The 14,007-nt window shown below is 40.2% G+C and overlaps 1 protein-coding gene across 2 annotated transcripts in view; it reads right to left on the bottom strand.

Annotated features, from left to right (window-relative positions):
- The window catches only part of rap1gap2a (RAP1 GTPase activating protein 2a), an 80,482-nt gene extending 67,105 nt beyond the window's left edge, over window positions 1-13,377 (bottom strand). The window contains exons 1-2 of one of the 2 annotated variants that reach the window (XM_008426028.2): window positions 13,207-13,377; window positions 9,325-9,360 (exon numbers count right to left, since the gene is read on the bottom strand). In XM_008426028.2, coding sequence (XP_008424250.1) covers window positions 9,325-9,360; window positions 13,207-13,250 — 80 coding nt within the window. In that variant the 5' untranslated portion in view covers window positions 13,251-13,377. Of the gene's footprint in view, window positions 1-6,355; window positions 6,376-9,324; window positions 9,361-13,206 lie in introns of those variants that run through there. The other variant, XM_008426033.2, reaches the window with a different exon arrangement.
- Window positions 13,378-14,007: the final 630 nt, after the last annotated feature.

Here is a 14,007-nt window from a genome sequence, read left to right as displayed (position 1 = left end):
TAACCATCTGTCAAGAGCTGTGGAGGTTTGATGATGACCTCACGGGTCACAGAGAAGACACTGACACACACGCAGAATCTAATGCGCCCGCTTTAAGCCACCAAGGGTCACAGTTCACAACGGAGACGACAGAAAGAAAAACAATCTTTCACAGCCCCCTTCTGTCCTTTCCTGCAGTGTTCCTCTGACCCCTTTCTCATTAGTCTCAACAGAGGTGACATCTAGTTTTACATAGACATTTCTTTATTTTGTTTCTTTTTGTGAGGCTGTTTCTTATTCTTTTCAACCACAAATAGTATCATTGTGTGGTTTGGTAGACAGCACATGAAAAAAGATACAAGTGCGGAGAAGAACGTTTTTTTTTTCCTCTCTGTTTATGTAGGATAGAAGTTTCTCTGTTGTTTTCCATGCCTTTTTTTCAAACCACACTAAGCAAACCGCTGCCCGTTCGCTCCTCCCTTTGAAATTTTCCATCATCATTCACGTTGGTCTCGAAAGCTGTAGAGACAGACTGTAATTTGCAGTTAGTTATTGTCAAGTGTTTTTGAGCACAAATCTGCTGCAGAAGCAATAAAGAAGCTCGCCTTCAAACCTCCTCCTAAGATGGTTTCCGAATGCAACACTTCCTGTTAGTGTTGGCAAGGAGACAGTCAGAGGCTGACAACATGGAGAAGTGAAGAAAGACAGATCGAAATCTGTCTCCAAACATGCATTAATAATTGGGCTTACGTAACTACATTACTGCTTACAAGCAAAAATGTATTGCTGGAATACCTGAATTCCTCTGTTTGGAGGAATATATTGTTTAGATCATAAATCCAGCACTTATGTGTTTCACAGAGCTGCCCATGTGCGGGAGAAGTAGCCCTCGGGTCAACTTGTGAGTCAGCAGAATCAATTTCTCTGCGTCTTTTTCCTCAAAGAAAGTCAGCGAAGGCAGCAGTTATGAAGAAATACACCGAGCTAGGACAGGTACATCCTCTGATCTTCTCACCTCCTACATCCTCCCCCCCCATCAAATGGAGAACCTGGACGTGGGAGGGAATGGTGCACAAGTGTTTGCGTGTATGCAGAAGCAGGAGTGGGTTGGTGTGCTTGCTGTTTACTCGTCTTGCCTCTCATGGAGCCCTCTCCCTCTGAATAGGTGAGGATCGGTTTTATGAGCCCTTAACAGCCAGCACTCGGGCCAGATGGTGTGCTTATCAGCTACTCTGTGTGTCTAAGTGTGTGTCTGACTGCGTGTGTTTGTGTGTGGTGTCAGGGAAATGGCAAGAAGTAAATATTTGTCAAAAGCTAAGAGGCATCTGGTTGTCAGGGGGGAGCTTTAGAGTAACAAGACTTGCTTTAATCAAGCAGAGTCCTTGCAGATGCACTGCTGGACATCAATTTCCGAGGTGCAGAGGGAGAAGAGTCTGAATGTTTTAGTTTATTTCTCTTGGTCGTAGACTAACAGAAACACTGGATCTATATTAAAAGTCAGTCTGCAGGCTTATCTGGATTTTTCCTTTAACTTATAGGTAGGGAGAACTCAGTCTGCTGTTGGTCTGCTTTTCGATCATGTCTGCTGAGCTCCCAGAGAGCCTTACATCTGACTATTATCCAGCCTATTTTCATCTTTAATAGCTACCACATGGCTTTGTTGATCTGATTCATATGATTAGTCACAATGGCATTCACAAACAACGACTGAATTGGCTGCTGCAGTTCCCATCATGTGACCTGCTCTTTGCCTGTGCTAAAATATACAGAGAAAGCTGTGTGTGTGTGTTGGGCAAAGTGTTGAGTTTAAGGAAATATAATTATTGACAATAAGCATTTGCCACATAATTAATATTATTAATGAGTAATATGATCAGAACAAAAAGTAAAAAATGCTGACATGAGCCTAGCGTGTTGATCTAGGTTTAAATCATGACTGCTGCTTTCTGCATGTGTTGCCTGTGCATGAATGGGTCCTCTTAAGGGCTCCTACATATTTCACTCAGTCCAAAAACATGCATGTTACAGACTTTGACAGCTCCAAACTTGCTCTTAGGTGTGCCTGAGCATAAATGTTGCTTATAAAGGTTATTATACGGACAGAGACAGCATCATCAGAGTGTCTTGTAACTCCAAGTTAACAGCTTTGCCTTTGTTACAATGCTGAAACAGGAGGAACCCTCATCTAAAACAGAGCACTACATAAAGTTAGTTAAGTACCACTATTTCTTTTTGAAAAGTCAGTTTCTGAAGTTTTTTTAAAATCTTCTTTTGTCTAAGGGCTCATGTGACCTTTTAATCAAATTTCATTAAAGGCATAACTACCAATCTCAGCTCCCTCCAGCAAATCCAGACAGGATCAGACCAACATTATTGTATTGCTTTACTCTCACTGCTCTCGTAATTTGATTTCCCCATCCAGCCAGCAGCCATTTTGCCCGTTAGCCAGTTTAGACAATGATGCGGCTAAAACTTCCTGGTGTTTGTGTTGGTGCCATGATAAGTGCTTTTCTGTTTACAAGATACACTACTGATGCAATCTCATGCTGCTTTTGGTAAAACATCAGACAAACATGGCGCGGTGGAGATTGAAGCACATAATATGGAGCCAATAAAGACCCCTTCAAGCTGGCCTCAAGACGGTTGTAAATAAAGAAAAAATAAAAATAAAAGCTGGAACTGCTAATAGTTCACTGACTTGAATGGGATTTCACCTTTATCTGAGCACGGCTTCTCAACTTTGCTTGGTCATCACCAAGGATTGTTTTGTAATTGCATAGGTTAACACCAAAAATGGACATTTGTATGATATATGTTTTTTTTTTTTTTCCTCCTGCGTCACCCAAACTGCATGCACTCTGCTACCACAAGCGCCGCAAGTCAGATTCTCCTTACGCTTGTTATGTTTGGATGCTCTGGCAATGAAAAGTGGCCACGAGGTGAGACAACCAGTCACCATGGTAATGAACCATGCTGGACCGTCCCTCAGGTGATCATCAGCTCTTGCTACCATGGCAACAGCCATGGCTCCCTGTAGTTTGCCGTACCAGGGTATGGCAGGGAAAACACAGAGATCTTGTTTCATAGGGGCAACTTATCAGTCTGTGAACTTGCTGGGGTCAATGTGCATCACCCATATCAAGGATGTTGAAGTTTTTCTTTTGTTTGTTTGTATGTCAGTTGTGTAGAATACATTTTACAAATTTACACAGCAGGGAATGTTTTTTTTAAGTCCAGCTGTCACTTTGTTTTGTTATTCATTTTTACACAATTTATATGTTTTTTATAAAACTATATTTTTTTCTCTTCAGTATCTGTTACTCATATTCTCCATGCAATTCTCCACATTTATTAAGAACTGACTGCTTGTTAACAGGTGGGACTGCTCCTCCTGCTCTTGCATGTCGTTTCATCAGTTGTGACCGTGGAGAAATTGCGCCCTCTAGTGGCTTTTTTGACTCATTGGACTTGCTTTTATTGAAGAGCACTGATTTTTTTGGTTACTGTCCCGCCATCAGTCAGAGCAAAACAAACACATGCACTTTGCCCCCTCTTGTGGTCACAGTAAAAAAGAATTGAGACAAAATATTTAAATGTAAAAAAAAAATCTCACTTCTGGACTCGTTGAGCATGCGAGAAAATAAACTGAGAAGTATGTTAACATGAAAGACATTTATTGATGACTAACAAGGTGTTTTGCTTGAGTACGGTCTTGGAATTGGACAATATTTCAGCTGAAAGCAACTTATTCTACAATTTGAAAGGTCACTTTTTGGAAAATGTGTCATTCTTTGTGATGTACCCAAACTGGAAGTGAAGGTACTTGACAACAGGAAGTGCAACGTCCTCCCCTGAGCTCTGAAGGATGGGTGGAGTTCTACCACTTCCCACTTCATACTTCTACAAACACGTCCGAAACCTTGCGGTCACGCTTTATGTATCATTTCCCCACAATCTCTCCGAGACACACAGAGCGGAGAAAATTCAGACTGCACTGTTTCAACAAGTGGAGTCTGATCCAGCAGATGCTCTGTGTGCATGTGTGTGCGCAGCGTGGATACATTAAGCCCAGTGTTCCTGTAATTAACCCCAGCTGAGAGCAATACTCACCCGGGGCCAATGTGTATTAGATAAAAACCTAACTGAACTTCTGTCGTTCATTACTGCTCCTCGCCTTTATCTCTGCCTCTGACTGCAGGCTTATATTAGATTAGGCAGCTGGATGTAACTGTGTACACTACATTAACAATCGCATCCAATACGCAGAGCACAATATAGACGACAGGTCATTAAGCCTGCAAACAGCGTCCATGTTACTAATCACTGCTTCTTTTCCTCTGTGCTGCAGACCAAGGTCTCGAGTTTTAATAAGCTCCCACCTAAAGTAAATATACCAGCCAGACGTTCAGGCTCATGTTTGCTCTTTGGTCACAACTCACCATAGCTGCCTGCAATATAGAAGTCACACAAGGAGATAGAGTAAATGCCAGGCTCCAGAAATAGAAGCAGCCCATTTGCTCTTTTCCATGATGGGCCCAACAGATAACATTTACACCTGCCCCCAAAAAACTTGCCTGGACAAAACTAAAAGAAAGGGGATTTTCTTTTTATTTTAAGAACAAGACACTCCTTGTGTCTTGTTCTTAAGGTTATTTTCTAATATTAAACAATAAAAATGACCCAATTTAATGTTTTCCCTTGTTTTGACCACACATCAGCCAGTCGGTCTGAACCTCTCATATATTTTCAGACGGGAGCATTTTTGCAGAAGAAACATGTTCATGTGTTCATGTGTTCTGTGATTGTGACACGTCTCAGATGTGAACAGCTGCTCTGTTTGATCTCAGGACAGAGGCGGTTGGAAAAAGTAATTGGAGAGTATCAGTGTTTCATTAGCAACAGCTGGCTGCAGACTCTGTTATTAGCATAGATGAATCTAGAAACAGGACATAGTGTCCAAGCAGCAGTGGACCAGATTGAAAATGCAGCAAGTAAGTTATCAGAGATCCACAGATATATTAGCTGGTGACCATAAGCAGATCATTATTTATTTAGCTAAACTGTTGAAACACCAAACTTCTTGATAAAAGTCAGAAAACCAAAACTCAGATCTTTTTACAGTCAGCTAATGTGCTAAACAATGACAAACAAATTTTGTGTAGACTTTACTGATTGAAGAAGACTCAAATCAGTCAGCTATTTAGTGAGTCTGTGAAAGTTAAAGAAAAAATCTAATTAAAACAGGCACAAAAGATGTAAAAAGCATCTGTTGATGAAAAGTTGAAACATGCACTTGGCTCCTTTCTCTGTAAGACAGGAATAATACAGTGAAGGTGCTCTGTTTTATCCTTTTAAGTTTTTAAACTCTGACATGGGTCCTTGTGAAACATTGACAGCCTTTTAGTACAGTGGATCCCTGGCATTTTTTAGCGTTATGAACAACAGCCACTCCCCTATAAAAATGCTCCTAACGGTCTATTTCATTTGTTCAAACACCAAATATGTGCCAGGTAAAAAGAGTGCCACTCCCTGACTGGCTGCTTTGCGAATCCCAGTCAATAGGATTTCAATTTTAATTTCAAAAAATGGAAAATGGCAAATAGCCAAATTTTCCATAAATAATTTTCCACAAATAATTTCGAGTTATGTTTCACAGAAAAATCAGTGAATACATGAATCCATAATTACTGAACTGCAGGGCTCTGCTGTAATCTCAAAAGTAAATTTGCACAATCTCACATGGAAAATATGACTTTAGCCATGTTAAGTGTGAGTTATGTAAAAGTAAAGTTTAAAACACTGGAAATAGCATTACCTTTCACCGAATACAAACAAACAATGACAGTAGGATGGGCAGGAAAAAAACTAAATATAATGCTTTTTTTATGCCTTTCTAGGTTACAGCCTGAAAAACCATATAAAAGTTGTAAAATAGAGCTGCACCAACAAAACTTCAAAGAAAGCCACAAAGGCATTTTACGTGTTTTCCTCATAAAAGCCAATTAATTCAGTTAAACGACCACTGTCAATACCTACATAAAGCATGACTCAAGCACGGCATTTTCTGTTTTATCCTACTGCTGACATTTCCTTTACTAACCCTTTCATATCACTGAAGAAGTTCAGAAAGATGTTAGTCTTTACTGCCATGTCATTTCTAACTAGACCGCCTCTCAGGATCACTTGTCTTTCTATATTTGCTCCCTTGAGCTGCGGATAATAGAAAAAGCAAAGTACTAACAATATGAGATCATATGACACACCTCCACCACTCATATCACTTTAACCACTATAGCTCAGACAATAGGAATAATAATACAGTTTAAAGGTACTTTTCAAACTTTACTTAAAAGAAGCAGCAGGCAGCTGTACTCACCACAGTTTGCGCGGCATCGTCTCTAAATATTAGGAAGCTGACCTCTTTCCTCTCTCCTCTACAGCCCGTGTTCATCTACTCTTAATATTCATCCCCTCCGCCACTCCAAGACAAATCAGATGCATGTGTTTGCACACACACACACACACACACGCACACACACACACACACACAGACACACACACACACACACACACATACAGACACATGCTCAGACTGCATGGATCCACCGGTTTGATTATGCAGGTATTAATGAGGTGTTGTGTGTCCAGTGAAGGCGGAGAGAGCAGAGGGATTAATGACAGAGGGGAGTGCAGACAGCTGGAGAACTGAGGCAGAACAGAGAGCAAGAGAGGAGGAGAAAACACACAGGGAAGGACAAAGCAAGAACGAAAGAACAAGATAAAACCGGGAGACCTTTAAGTGAGCAATCCATCTGATGTCTGTGTTCCCCTGGCCTTCCACTGTGCCCCCTATTTCACCTTTCTTCCCCCCAACCCCCTCCTCTCTTTCTGTGTGGGCTTTACCCCCTGTGGATTTCTCCTTGTTCATTTTTCATTAAGAGTTAAGCAAACCATCAGCAGACAGAAGCTTGGAGTTTATTTCAGCTGAAAAACTCTGTTCAGAGTAATGGAGCAAAAGGGCTGAATGTGCTTTGTTTTACCAAACGCAAATCAAAAATAAATTTTCAGTATTTAAAATCTTTGTTGAACAATGGAGAGCACCTTGTGTCTGTTCATATCCTCTTGAGCCTGTCTTTCCTCCACAGTGCTCTCCTCTGTGCTTTTATTATTATTATTATTATTATTATTATTATTATTATTATTATTATTATTATTATTATTATTATTATTATTATTACCTGGATCAAACATCTGGACCACCACTCGCTCACTCACACAGAGCAGCAGCTCAAGCAGGAGTCACGACTCACTCATTCATATTCAGAGCCACTCCAGATCAGGCACCTGGGCCGGGTGGGGAGACACCAAGGCCCAGTTCTGTGAACACGGAGGACAAACAAGTTCTGCTCGGGGTTCCACACCAACCAGGAACCTGTTTGGTTTCTGTTTAGAAACCCAGCTGCACCTAATGTGCTGTTTTCAGGGTTGTCGTCCTTGAGGGATTTGGAGGCTCAGTGCAGCATTTTAATAGTGTCCCATAGGCATGTTCTGGATTATTAAAGAGATCGACATTGACTGATGACTTTCAGCAGCCATGGCAACAATAAGATCTTTACCTTTTAAACGTAGAAATACATCTACAGATTAGGAGGAAATAAACTTTTATTTTGTTCTTGATTTTTAAATGCTGTTGTTGTCAATACATGTTGAGTGTCAATTACTGTGGAAGCACTGAAAGCAAACAATGCTTGAGTAGCTAGGACCTTGGGACCTTCAATAAATACTAAAGTAGAGTTATGTTGTATAAGAAAATCTTAAAATATTTGGTTTGCCTAAGAAAATAAAAGATTCCTTGTAAATTTAATTTTGCTTCCAGAAACAGATTCCTTTGTCAAAACAAGGTGAATTCCCCTCACATGTCCCAGAAATGTGAAGGATTTCTACCTGCGTAGAAATTAGGGCATTCTGCTGAGAAGCTCCATCTTATTTTACACCCATGTCACAATAGCTAAAATTCCACTGTGACTACAGCAGAGGATAGGATGATATCTGAAGAATGCAGACAAAACATGAAAGGTTTGAATGTTAGCATAAGTGAAGGATGGTTAGGAAAGTTGTGTTGTTCCTTGGGCAGAGGGTTTTTTTTCTGTGTGGGTTAATACAAAACCCTCCACAGAAATTCACACAAAAGCCCCTTGCCTCTCATCACTAGGGTAACCTCCTCCAGCCGGGCCTGAGAGAGGTTTGCCTCAACAAACAGGGGCTGCTCTCAAACAGGAGTCCTCCTGAACTTCATGCAAAGAATCATACGGTTGTCTGAATGCTCACCTTTACTCAACCTTTTCCATTTGTGAAACACAAGCCAACCAAACAGTCTTATCTGTTAAGAAATGTTCGTTAAATGATGTCATGAACTCAGTTCAGTCGAGGCGAAGTACAAGAGCCATCTGTTAGTCATCTGAGCAAGGTCACAGAATCAGACTCCCGCAAGAACCAAACATAATTCACACTGCCCAGCAGCAAACAAATAAGACCAGTTATATAAAACTGTTTTTGCAGCTTCATTATGTTAAATGAGACTTTGTCAGACCCTCTGGGTGAATTTCTATTTTGGTAGCCGTGGGTGGCCACAGTACAACACCCATGCAGCATGCATGTGGGAGTAAACCGCAACAACCAGAAGAGATCCAGAGAAACCGATATCGTCCTCGGTCGACTTCGGCAGCGTTTGAGCCGAGAATGCTACCGAACACTGTCACAGCAACGAGTGTCTTGGGGTGACAGTGATTTACAGAAAAACACCTTTCATTCCAACTGATGGAACATTTAGGAAAAAAAGTGTCGTAAGTCTGCTGAAGTTCTCTCTGTGCCCGATAAGGGAAAAATAGACGTGACCTTTACTCGGCACACGCTCTAAATTCAAAAGTGGGGAGGGAAAGAGGGAAGGAAAGCGCGTAGTTAATTCTTCACTGATGTGAGACTGAGAATGCATCCTACTCACAAGATTGAGCGCAATCTTGTGAGTAGGATGTGTATATTGATTTCAAGATTGTCTTTTCTTGTGGGTTGCTTGAGTAAAAGACACAACACTAAACAGTCTGATGAGAATTTTGTCAGAATGCTGAAAGTGCGAAATTGAAGGAAAGATGGAAAAGCTTGTTAGTTACTGCAGTTTGGTCAGAAGGTTGGTGAGCTGTTATACATCAGTGCTTTCTAGGAATTTTCCCCAGAAGCTCTTTACATCTATTATGCATCTTCATGCGGCAGACAAATATTGGAATATCAAACATAGAAATCCTAAGCATTGAGGAATTCCTGCAATCAGGATATGAGGAAAGAACTTACCGTCCTTTCAGTGCAGACAAAGTGGACTTGTCAATCCTAGAGAAGAAGTGAGAGAAAAAAAGGCAGACACACAAAAACAAAAAGGGAAATATTACTGATTTCTCAAGGCACCAGTTATAAAATATTAGCTCATACTTTATCTTTAGTGAAACAAAGAAATATGAGGACCTAGATTTAGAACCTCATCTCCATGGGGCCCCTTTAAACCGCAGCATATCTTATCTTAATTGATGTGGCTCTTCTCTGGAGCACATGACAGGGCGTATAAATTTACATGACTTACAAATATTGCACCGCAGCCACACTAAGCAGGTCACAAAAGGTGAAAATGAATGCACTAATTTTCAAAGGTGCAGCAAAGCCCGAAGCACAACCACTGTAGAGAATATTTTTGATAAAAGCAGAGGCAGAAAGCAGAGTCGGCTTCGCATAACAAGGTTATTTCTCTCCAATCTGCTCGGACTGGTTTTGAACGCTCTTGGAGTTTACAGGGGCCTTCGTCTTGTTTCAATTCATGCTGTTCATACCATATACATGGAAAATCAAGAGTCTATTTTCACGTTTAGGTTCACTTGCAGCTTCCTGGTAAAGACATGGTGAGGGTAGACATTAGAGTTGTTGTTGTTTGTACCATTCATGTGTTTTTGGATTCCTCTCTTATGTTCCCATCATTCCATTAATCTGGAGAGCAAACTGTTCTGAGTGACAAACTCAGAATAAATGCTCTACAGAGCTCCTAATGCCAGTTGTAGCTAACCGTGTAAACACACAAAGCATGTTTACAGCTGTAGCTGCTAGCTTTACATATAATTTGAATATCTTCCAGCGCACTGGGATATCACAGATGGTGACGCATCGCCATGACATCAACAAATACTCATACAAAGCCGATATACACTAAGCGAGGTTGCCTACCAACGTAATAACTCTTTTTATTGTCAGATATTCAAATCTCAGGGAAATACGTTTACTCTTAGCTGTAGCTAGCAGGACAGTTAATGAAATTTGTAGTTTAAGATTAGGTCAAACATTTACATTAACTACATTGTTAAAATGTTCTTCTGCTTCAGATTCAGCAGCAGTGATGTCAAGATGCCCCAGTTGTTAATTTTATTTTCTGAACAAGGTTCCAAATATAGTGACACAGGACCTAGCGTGCTAAGCTAACGGTTCTGAGACTAATCAATGTTTGTCCTTACTATTGCTTTGCATGCCACATACACTGTTTTGCAAATATATTTACATCTCTTGAGTTTTTCACATCACATTACAACTTCTGAGTTTATTTATTTATTTTTTTTGCAAAATTGGAAGGTGGAAGGAAAAGCCTACAATCTTTTACATATAGAAATATGAAAAGTGTTGCGTGTGTTTGTTTTGAGTTCTGTTTGCTCCAATTCTCGCAAATAAAATCCACTACAATCAACTCCTAAACAGAAACTATACCTATTCATGTTAATCTCCATAGAAACCCGATGATGGAGGGATACTATCAGACAATGTCCCAAGTTTTGAGCATCTCACAACTTGGGATATTGTCAGATCAGTCCCTTATCTAACTTCACACCTAAAAATATATGCCCGGGCATGTAATCTGACAGATGGAGGCAGCAGAGCATTAATTAGAGAAACAGTCAAGAAAGTCATGATAACTCTGGAGGAGCTGCAGAGATGCACAGCATCCTGCAAGTAGGACAATTATTAGTCAGACACTCTACAAGTCTTGCCTTTAGTGAAACTAAAAGGAAGTCATTTATTTAAGAAATAAACGACTAAATATATGTTGGTTTCCATGAACTAAGTATGTGGAAGAAGATTCTTTGGTCAGATATGAAAGTGATGAAACTTTGAGTGGAAAGAGTAACCCTGCACATTAACTTTGTCAGATCAAAGCTTATGTATGTGTTAGGAAGGCTCCAACAATGTCCAAAATTAGAAGACAAAAACGCTTCCCATTCAATCTGATTGAGATTCTGCTAATTCATAAAAAAAAGAATGGGCAAAGATGTCAATCAAGAGAACTACAAGAACTAAAGGTGATTCAACACAGTATTGACTCAGGGAGGCAGTTACAAAATACATGCTCCACTTTTTGGATTTTATTTTAAAATAATTGCAAAATCATGTATTATTTTCCATATTTTTTATGACTATATTTAAAGATTAGGGTTTTGACAAAATGTGAAAAAAAATCAAGATATATAAATATTTTTTAAAGACTCTTGTAGATTGATGACATTTTAATGGTTTAATGGCGTCTAGAAAGAATGTGGAAAAACAGAACGATTACATCCGGAGGCTACTTTCTATAGGCTGTTGGGGCTTTTATTTATCCTTCACCTGTAGGTCTTCCTCACAGAAGATGAAAGTCACAATGAAAAACTACCATTTGTTGAAAATAATAAAGACCTGTCTGGTGAAGCTACAGTTGGAGATTTATGTAGTTTTCTTGTAATTTGTCAGTTATCAAGTTATATTTGTGCTGTAGTTCTGTTTCTACACAATTTATTACAGTAGTGAACTACAATTAAAAACATAGAATTCTCCAAAGGTGATTTTGGAGATTTGAATAGCCATTTGTAAGTTATGTGTCTATAAGGCGGAGCAGGCAAAACAATTTATCCTCAAATGTTTGTAGTTCAAGGCAAGAAAGAGATCCAGTCATTGGTCATGCAAATTTGGGATGAATTAAAATTTGCCTTCCACAGAGACAGTTGGATGTTATGTGAAAAGTTCTCACAAATAAATAGAAACAGGTCTACATAAAACACAGACAACATTATCTTAACGGTTAAACAAACTGGGTTATTCTCACTTTTTTGTGAACTTGAAAGTCTTTTTTCGTAACTTTAATTGATGCAGAAGAGTGAATCTGAACTGGAAGAATTAACACCATTTAATAATACAATAATATTTACTGTCAGTTACAGTATTATCATCATGAAATTGTAAGTCTGTGGATATTTTTTTGTTTTAATTGGGTGGGATTCAGCACTGGTACAAAGGGCTATTCCAGAATTTGACAACAACATCCTCACAAAAACTATATTTTCATAGTTTCCTAAATATTTCTCTAAAACATCATTTTGTTTTTACTCCCATTGGTTCTAACTAATAACTGACACCCGTTATCCATCTCAGCAGAAATATTCTATTAATCTCTGCAATGTCTTGCGAGTTTGTTTTGTTTTGATATCTCCAAACACAATAAGTCTGTAATTACCTCTGCCACATGTAATGTGACCCCCACCTCTATCTGACACAGGTTACTGCAGCCCGTCATGCGGGATACACTGTTTTGGCCTAGATGTGGGTTGTTGTGGAGTTGGGGGGGTGAAAGTGCTCTGAAGCAACGTGTCACAGTCCAAAAAGACTTCCAACAAGGGAAATGGCACAACAACCCACACCATCCAACAGTGTGAGCCTATAAAGCCCTAAAATGGGCTTCCTGGCAGCTTCCATGGTGCTGCATTATGGGAGCTTCTCTGAGGCAGGAGAACATTAAGAGAGCTGAGTGTCCTGGCAGGACAGCAGCACCAGCAGCAACAACAGACAGCAGTCAGACAAAGCAGCCTGTTGACTGCTGTAATCCCTCCCTAAGCGGAGACAGCACAGAGTGAAACAGCAGTACATTCTCACAGAAACACAAGCAGGCTGACAAACAACAGGACAAAGTGTTAGAGGTGTGACTTAGGCACATAGTGACACAGCCCTCCACCCATCCTTCCTTTTCATGAGATAAGTTTACATCTGTGCACCACCCAGAGCTGCACACCAACACCAGCCACAGCAGATTGGAACAATGTGTATCTTTTAAAAGTGGGTATAGAACAGCCGCGAGCATACACATGAACAGCATGAAACATAAAGGCAACAACATACCATCCAAATCCACTGAATGTGGCACTTCTTCTCCTCCTCAGCATTTTGTCAGTCTGGCCTTCTCAGCTTCTTGCTCTCAGCCTCGTGCCTTTGGGAAATGCTCTGCTGTCAGTCTCTCCTCCTCTCTATACTCTGTGCACTTGCACTTTGTCTCTATCTGACCCAATCTCTTTACCTCCCTCCTTCTCTGGTCTTCACTCTATTTGCTTTCTTTTTTTCCACTCTCTCTCTCTCTCTCTCTCTCTCTCTCTCTCTCTCTCTCTCTTTACTCTTATTCTCTCCCACCTGCCTCTCTGGGGCTGGTCGTTTTCCACTTTCCCACTTGACCAGTCAACGACTTTCCTGCAACACTGCTTGCTCTTTGGCTTTCACAGCCTGTTAAACTTGTACACACAGTGTGACACACTGACACATACAGGTATACCCATGTCAGCAGAGGGGAGGAGCGAGGTAAGGAGGGGCCACCGCCTCCATCTGACTCTGTGGGTTTGTTTCCCACACACCCAGACACACAAAGATCTGTATAAACAGCATGGTTAGGGACTCTTACCATCAACACTGCAACACCTTTTTGTTTTGGTCATCTTTATACACCTGAAAACATGGTCACTGACTGCACTATGTAAATCATAATGATGGTAGTGATGCATTTATGTAAAAGCAGCAAAGAAACAAAAAATAATGCAACTACATAAGTTGGTTGCACTGACCAGATTTAAATCAACACTTTCCATACTTAAGAGGTTAACTTTATATTCTAATCTGATGTCAATAGTCTTACTAGGCATATTAATGTAATAC

The sequence above is a fragment of the Poecilia reticulata genome, linkage group LG13 (assembly GCF_000633615.1).
Source record: "Poecilia reticulata strain Guanapo linkage group LG13, Guppy_female_1.0+MT, whole genome shotgun sequence".
Classification (NCBI taxonomy): domain Eukaryota; kingdom Metazoa; phylum Chordata; class Actinopteri; order Cyprinodontiformes; family Poeciliidae; genus Poecilia; species Poecilia reticulata.
This window is presented reverse-complemented; position numbering and strand designations above follow the sequence as displayed.